At 55.9% G+C, this 8,481-nt stretch overlaps 1 protein-coding gene across 1 annotated transcript; it reads right to left on the bottom strand.

Moving 5' to 3' along the window:
• Positions 1-5,075: 5,075 nt before the first annotated feature.
• Positions 5,076-7,835, bottom strand: PDX1 (pancreatic and duodenal homeobox 1). The gene is made up of 2 exons (XM_072357900.1): positions 7,445-7,835; positions 5,076-5,380 (listed from the first exon to the last, which is right to left on the bottom strand). Exons 1-2 carry the CDS (start codon positions 7,833-7,835, stop codon positions 5,076-5,078), a joined length of 696 nt encoding a protein of 231 aa, XP_072214001.1.
• Positions 7,836-8,481: the final 646 nt, after the last annotated feature.

Below are 8,481 nucleotides of genomic sequence, written 5' to 3' on the forward strand. Positions count from 1 at the left end.
GGCTCGGGGTTGTGCTGCACTGTGCAGCCGGTAGGTGGCAGCATCGCCGCAGGAGGAATGGGGAGGGACCGGACGGTCTTTTCCCTTCCCTTCCCTTCCCTTCCCTTCCCTTCCCTTCCCTTCCCTTCCCTTCCCTTCCCTTCCCTTCCCTTCCCTTCCCTTCCCTTCCCTTCCCTTCCCTTCTCCCCTCCCCGCCCCTACAGGGGAAATGGAACCACTCTCACTCTTATTGTGCTCTTTTGTATCTGTTGCAGTTTCCATAGAAATAAATAGGAGGCATTACTTTCAGAGCAAACTACCTAAAACAGCCCCATAGAGCAGACCCTTCAAATGTCCTTGGCACTATCTGGAGAGCCCAGATGGTGACTATTTTAGTCCTACATACCTGCAGCTTCCCCTATGAGAGCACCCAGTGCATCTCCTGTGTCAAACCCAGGGCTGGTGCCACCCCAGAGGTGAGATTTCCCATAGAGTCAGATGAAGATTTCCCAAGGAACAATTGCTGCTCCCAGCATCTCATCACCAGGGCTTGGCTGGCCGAGACACTCCTCGGGTGTGCGGCTCACTGCACATCCCAGAGCCGAGAGGAGAGGGTGGGATGAAAGCAGGCACGGGAGTAAATGGGATTTTGCTGGAGCGAGACATAAATCTGCCACCCAGCTGGAGTGTTATCTCCTGCACCTCTGCAGTTTTGCTGATGATTTCCAGTGCCTGCATCCAAACCGATTGGGATGACATTTTCCAGGCGTGGTGAGGCAGCTTTGTGAGAAGCTTTACCAAAAACATCTTTATGTAAAGCCCTGGGCAAATGCAAGTGGGTGTGCCCGAGGTGAGCTGACCAGGGAACACACCATGCGCCCAATAGGGTTCAATGCCAGCCCAGTGAAACCCACAGAAATGACGATCTCTGCTGGAATCCCATCACTTTCCCTTAGTGCATGGACCAGGAAGGCTGTGGAGGTGGGAGAGCCAACTCCCTTGCATCGCAAAGGGATTAAGCTTCAGCAGGAGAGGTGCAAGCTGCAATTAATTAGCAGCTCGCTAAAACACACAGAGCACAGGTTTCTGTTCGGTGACTTTCTCCCTCCGAGCAGAGCCGCATTCCCGGCTAATGAGCTCATTGGCACCACAGTCCCATAGCAGCAGAGCTCCTGGCACAGCATCACTTACCTTTCCCTTCACTTCCTCAGCAAATGCCTCTCTGGCTTCTCCACCATGGCAAACAGCTCCGGCCTCTGCTTCCTCTCCTCCATCCCTCCTGCTCGCAGCCTTCCTCATCCTCATCCTCACCACAGTCCCTCCCTCTGCCCCAGGGCAGTCAGACCTCTTTCTATCTGCAGTTAAACTGTCTCACTAAGGGCAGTGGGTTGAATATTACCAAACCCTCAGTGAAGCAGCAGCAGTGGATTTGATGCCTTCAAAGCAGAGGGAGTTATCCCCAATCCTTTTATTTCTTTTTTTTCTTTCCCCCCTGATTTCCATTCTTGGGATAATAAAATCCACCCTATATCATGAAGGAAAAAAAAATCAGAGCTGGCCGTTCTGCCAGCTTATCTCAGGCAATGCCACCTCCTGCAGTCTCACCTTTGGCCAAATACTGACTCACCAGCAGGGAGAGAACAACAGAGACTGACAGCCCAGTGCAGTGCTGCAAAAGATGCATGTTTGGAACCAGGTGGACCCGAGCAGCCATCCTGAATGGTGGTTCAAGGCTGAGTTCCATGCTGCAAGGCAGCACAGCCTTTTTGCAGGAGCTCTGCAGCCTGTTCTCCAGGCAGGTGGCTGTTTTTTGCCTGCAGAGGGGTTCAAATGCAAGGAAGCAGTGTTCAAACATGGGCCAGGACTGGGTGTCTTTGCCCTGGCTCAGCCCTGGTGCTGGCATAGGCTGGTCTGCTGGCATGAGCCCTGGTGTGCTCCCTTTCCTCCAAAGTGTTCCTACCTGGTCTTGTTGAGAAGAAAGGGACATGGAGGAACTGAGCTCATTGCATCTGCTCCATCTCTGCCACAAAACAAAGCCCCGCAACCCCTTAATTGCCAGTGCTTTCATAGATATCATTCCTGCTTGGGATGATTCTTCTCTTGGCCGAAACCTCCAGCTCACCCTCCAGCTTCCCTATTCCCAGTGTATTTTTGGGTCAGTTGTGATGGCTACAGATGTTTGCCAAAGGAACCTGCCTCCTGTGGATGCTGACAAATGGAGCCAGGCTGAGGGCTCCTCAGAAGGCGATGTCCCATCAGAGGGCATGCAGCTGGTAGCAGCCCCACCGCAGTCTCCCCCACTTGCAGTGCTGCTGCTGGAGCAAGGTAGAAGGTAGTGAGTGTCAGAACAAACAGCAGGGGAACCACGTGCATGGGCTTCCTGCTCCACCATCGGGCTGCCCTGCGATGACTCAGCCCTGCAGTACGCTGGGAGGGAGGCACTGAGCTTCTTTCCTCTGTTTGAGTGCGCATTGATCTCCCAGGTATACGTGGGTGTGAAGGAGCTGAGGATCGGGACAGCACTTGGTGGAGGAAAGGAGGTGTGGAAGGACAGAGAGAAGGGGAAACTGCTGCTGTGCATGCATTTTGCTGCCCCATTGCTCATGCTCACAGCCAATGCAGTGCGTGGCTACATGGCTACACCAGGTGCTGGAAGCCCCAGGGAGAGATCAGCTATGGATGAATGAAAGTCAGTGATATCCACTGCTTCTAACAAGAGAAATGTAGACTTTTCCACATTTCGTTGTCCTCCCTAGGCATTAAAATAGACCGTTGGTGTAGATCTGTCAGCAGCCATACCCAGTGGTATTCCTGTTCACAAGGCAAGCAATGTGCATAGCCCTGAACCCAGTGCTTGGCTCCCAACCATTGCCCAGTGCCATGCTGGTGGCTGCAGGGCTGGCACCCTCCAAGCACCACACCCCTCCTGAGCACTGTGTCCCCTCTCAGCCATGCTCTGCCACATCCATGGCAGCAGCACTGAGCACAGCATGGGATGCAGCAGCAGAAAAGAACTTTCACACTCTGTGTTAAATCACGGATTTGGGGTTTGATTTATGGGCATCGTTATTCATCTATGGCAGCAGCAACCCATACAGAGCAATGGCTGAAGGAGCTGAGTACTGCTGAGGAGGAAATAAGCAACACCTGAACCTCCCATCTCTTACCTCCTACCTGCTCAGTGTGGTGCCATGGTTGCCATATATTTACCTCTGCATGGTCCCAAAGCTGTCCGGACTCAGTTAACACAATATATATAATATAGATAGGTGCATATGTAAGAAAGATGGATAGGAAAAAAGGAAGTGCCAAACCCATCAGCTACACCAATCTGTTAAAGAAAAAGATTTTATTCATTACAACTAAATCATGCAGGGCTGCTTCTACTTTCACTTGTAGAAATACTTTGGCCTCGTGGTCGGGTGGAGCAAACCCGGCACAGTTTAGAAAGTCTCCATCTTTACAGCAGTGCCCGGAGAAAACTGAAACCAAATGCGTTGTACTGGGCAAAGGACGGGCACATCTTCACTGCTACATCTACTGCTCACCCAGCAAAATGCTCCATAGAGATCTTAGTAGAAAACCCCATCCCTTGGTATTAAGGATCGCCTATTGGCAGCTGAATCTGCCTTCGTAGTGGCTCCCTGAGTGCCACTTTAGCGTAGCCAGCACAGAAGGCATTTGGAAATAGTACCACGGGGTGTTTCTAGTGGCAAGCTGATGTGAAACTAATGGTGAGGAGAAGTGCTGGGGTTTTAAATGGTCTCCACAAAGTCTGGGTGGTGTTACTTGGGTTGCTTTGCTGGGTTTGGTTCTTCAGCAGAACAGCTTTATTGGAAATTGTCTCGTAGAATCATTAGCAAAGTTCTCACTCGTTGTCGGCGTTTGGGTGACCGAAGAGATCCAGGCTTGGTGCTGAACTTCCCGTGCAACGTGCAGGGGAAAAGTATAGGAACGTTCTGGGTTGTGCACACGTATTAATGCCCCCAAGCAAAGAAAAGCAGCAGAATGACACCAGCAGAGCCTGTGTCCACCTGTAAGGAGCATACAGGCAAACGCTTCATGAAAGATGGGGGAAAAAAACATGATAAGAGCCGCCTTCCTCCCACCGAATTCGATTTCCAGCGCTGTTTTAGTAACCGTTCGTTTTGCGTCCACGAAATCCCCGTCCGTGCCGCTGTCGGCGTGGGGAAGGTTTTACTCAGCGTCTGAGGAACGAGGGAGAAATGTCACCTTTCCCGGCTCCGAACCGTATCTCTCGGTCTCCAAAAGAAGCCCCGAACAGCCGCGGCTCCGAATCCCTCCGGGACGTTACGCGCTGTCTGCAGAGAAAGCAAAACCGCGCAGCGCCGAGCGCCGAGCCACGCAGGAAAGAAACGGTGCTGTGGGGGCTTCTGCCCTGCGTCCGGAGGTGGGGAGACGGTGGAGAAGGGAAGGAGTTTTTCCTCCGAAGGAAAATATCCCCTCCCGCCGCTGCCTCTGACCCCCGCGGCGAGCCCCGGGCAGCAGCGCTGCACCACATCGCCGGGCCCCGACGGCCGTCCTGTGTGCCCGGTGCCATCGGGGGGAGAAATCTTCCAAATCCTGCCCTCAGGAAGCTCGGGCTTTATTATTATTACTATTATTTTCTTCTATTTTATTTTATTTTTTTTATTCCATCCCCCTCCCATCCCCCCCTCCCTTTTTTTTTCCCTTTCCCAAAGTCAGAAGAAAACGAAACAAACCAAATTGCCAAAGAGCCGAGCACGAGTCCGATTTCTTTCGGAAGTCCCCTGCAGAAACGGTGTCGCGGAGCTCCTCGGAGCGGCGGGGCGGCCCGCAGAGCCCCGATCCCGGCCCCGCTCCCCTTCCTGCTGTGCCCGCTCCGCGCTCCCGGGGCTGCGGCCGCCGTCGGTGTCGGCCATCCGCGATCCGCCTCCCCCGTGGCACCGCAGTCCCGGCCTCGCACACCGCTTCGGCTCGGGGAGCTCCGGGGGGAGAGGAACCGCGGACCTTCCGAGAAAGGGGTCCGAAGCGCTGCCCCGGGGCCCTGAGGGTCCCTCCGCTGTCCAGGGGAGAAGCCGGGGCCGAGCTGGAGGGGTTGCTGGAGGCCGCGGTCACGGCTGCAGATCCTCTTTGCCCTGCAGCTTCCCGGACGACACCACGCAGTCCTGCTCGGGATCAGCGCTGTTGGCCGTCCCCCGCTTTTTGTCTTCTTCTTTCTTCCATTTCATCCGCCGGTTCTGGAACCAGATCTTGATGTGTCTCTCGGTCAGGTTCAGCATGACGGCCAGCTCCACCCGCCGCGGCCGGGAGATGTACTTGTTGAAGAGAAACTCCTTCTCCAGTTCCAGCAGCTGAGCCCGCGTGTAGGCCGTCCGCGTCCTCTTGTTCTCCTCCGGCTCCACCACGTAGGAACCCCCTGCGAAAAGCCACTGTCAGCCCCGGTCGCGGCCGCCCCGTCGGGGAAGTGCGGGGGGCGACGAAAGAGACAGGAGCCGAACAACCCCCCACCTCTCTGGGCTAAACTACGCTGTGTGCGGCTCCTGCGGCCGCTGATGGTTCGTTTAGCAAACGTTTGGGCAAAGTAGTCAGTGAATCGACGTGGAAATAAATCGATCCGCTAAACTAAATCGCCCGAAAGGGCAAAAATAATTTATATATATATATATATATATATATAATAAAATAAAGGAGGAAAGGGTAAAAAAGGAAAGAAAAAAAAAAAAAGGAAAATAATAATAATAATAATAAATTAGAATCAAACCTGACCTCTCCATGTTAAATGAGTGGAGAAGATAAAACCACTCAGGTCTGCACTGGCTCCGTCCCGACAGTGGGCAGTGGGGATGTGGGATGGGAGCACAGAGCACCGTACGCGGGCAGCCAGAGCGCCCGGCTTGGGAAGACCTTTGGTTCCGTGATCCTGGAAACGGTGACAGCGGCGACATCACCGTTCCCAGCACGGCCTCTGCAGTGGCCTGGAAGGGTCGGGAGCCGGGATAGGTGTCAGTCAGCACGCTGACATCCGCGCCCCGGGGCCTCAGGGGACACCTCGGAGTGGTGGCAGTGCGACCTCCGGGGCGTCGCGATTGAAACAGCGATTGGGTCGGTTAGATGTGGAAAGGGCCGCCTGGCCATTTGTCCCCGGAACACACCCGTATAAAAATATATATATAGAAATAGAGAAAAAAATATGTGAAATTGTAGAGAAAAATTAAGTAAAAACGAACGTTTATCAGTTTGTACGTGTATGGGCATTAAGGAATCGCACTGTTGGGGTAAAGCAATCTAGCAGCGCTGGAGGAGGAACCCCTCGGTTGGTTTGAAAAATGAATGTTTTGGGTCAGGATTTCAAGTGCTGACAGCGGGGTTTGGCTGCAGGCACCCCACGGGTGTGAGGGGCACAGTGATGGGCGAGAGGTAACAGCCTCAGGTTGTGCCAGGGGAGGTTCAGGTTGGATACTAGGAAACATTTCGTCTCCAAAAGAGGTGAGGCAGTGGCACAGCTGCCAGGGAGGTGGTGCAGTAACCGTCCCTGGATGTGTTCAAGAGCTGTGTGGATGTGGCACTGAAGGGACGTGGTCAGTGGGCATGGTGGGGTGGGTTGGTGGTTAGACCTGGTAATCTTAGAGGTCTTTTCCAACCCTAATAATGCTTGTGGGGAGTATGCGGGTGGCCACAGCTTGTCCCCAGTGCCATGTGCTGCTCAGCGCTGCCTGGAGCTCCCCTGGGAGCAGCGAAGAAGGGTTTGGGACTTCGGAGTGGAAAGCTTTGTTTTGTCGAGTTTTTGGTCATTCTTCGGGTATAAGTGGGGGGGCGGGAGGGGGGAATAATATATATATACACATATTTTGAGAATGGGACTTCCCAGACTATTTCACGGTGATTTCAGCCCTCCAGTCCCTTTTCAACTGTCTATTTGAACAAAGCCATTAATATAATATTTGCCGTATAGGCGTGACAAAAGCGCAGGACACGATAACATTGTGCAGGCAGAGACAGAAATATTGTTCCGCAGCGGAACTTTCTGCCTCGATAGAGTTTCTTCCCCTCGCTGGCACCTCCGATTCGTTTGTGCATTGTTCCCCCTGCCCCGGGCTCTGGGTTGTAAAGGTGCGATCCCGACTGAGCCACTGCGGAGGGCTGCGGGGAGCCAGGGACAAGGGGGGGGTTCCTCGTTGGGCTGCGGAGGCTGCCCCGTTCCCGCACGCCGTGGGATGGGGATCCCACGGGAGCCCCCCGAGCTCCCCGACGGCGATTCTTTGCCTGCCCCGTTCCGATGAAAGGTTCGTCGAGGAAAGGGAATTCTTGGGGATCCGCGCGGAGTTTGGGCACCTCCACCCCTCCCCGACTGATGTGAACGGGACTTTAACCCGGGCGGGCTCAACCCGTCGGCGGGGACCCGGCGGCCAGACTGTTACGGGACCCCCGCGGCCGGACCCCCTTCAGTCCCTCCAGAGAGGGAGGAGGTGGCGGGGCTTACCTGCCCACTGGCCCTTCCAGGCGTGCGACTTGGTGGACTTCATCCAGGCGAAAGGCACCTGCACCCGGGGCTCCTCTATCGCCCCCGGGTCCGCCCCATCGGCGAAAGGCAGAGCGTCCTGGTGGGGGGGAGGAAGGTGAGGGTGGTGGTGGTGGTGATGATGCAGGTGGGAGACCCCGGCATCCTCGCTGATGGGGGGCACTTCGTAGGGAGAGATGTCCGACGGGCTGCCCTGTTCCAGCGACCCCAGAGAGCCGGGGTACGGAGCCTGCTGCTGCCTACCCACGTAGAGGCAGGCGGGGGGGCTGGGGCTGTAATCCTGCGCTCTCTGGAAGGCGCACGGCTCCTTGTAGAGCTGCGCCGAGGCGTAGTACTGCTCCTCGGTGTTCATGGCGGCGGGCCGGGGGGTCCGGCAGCTAGGGGCACATCGGGCTGCTCCCGCCGCCGGGATCCCTCTTTGACAGCTCGCCGCCCCGTCGGGCCCCGCCGCCCTGCCCGGCTCCCGCCGCCTCCCCATAGGCGCCGCACCCCCACGTGAGCCCTCCCGCAGCCCTCCGGGGCGGGGCGGGACCCATAAGAGGCCACCGGGGTGGCCCCGGCCTCACAGAACCGTTTTCCCCGTTTTCGCCCCGTTGGACAAATACCTCTGACCCCACTCGATGAGCCCCGTGATGGGGCTCCGGTGTGCGGGGTGGCCCCCAAACCCACGGCGTGACCCCATTTTGCACAAGGGCTGCTCATCCTTTCAAGGGCTGAGAAACATTCAGGAGTGGCAAAAGGCTCCTTGGGGGGCCTGGATTCGGGGTGAGGCCGGGGCTTCTCGGGAAAGGATGTGGAGTGGGAACCGCGGGGGGACCCCACGCAGCAGAGGTGCGCCAAAAGCTCTCTGTGCCCCCTGCCCGGGGGATGAGGCCGTGGGGGACCACAATGCTATCGGCAGAGCGAGCGATAGGCAGCGGATTGTTTGCCGAAAGGGGAAATTTTGGAGCCTTCCCCGCGGTCCGGGCTGCAATGTGTTGACCCTCGGAGATAATGTG

Source organism: Excalfactoria chinensis, chromosome 1 (genome assembly GCF_039878825.1).
Source record: "Excalfactoria chinensis isolate bCotChi1 chromosome 1, bCotChi1.hap2, whole genome shotgun sequence".
Taxonomy (NCBI): Eukaryota; Metazoa; Chordata; class Aves; order Galliformes; family Phasianidae; genus Excalfactoria; species Excalfactoria chinensis.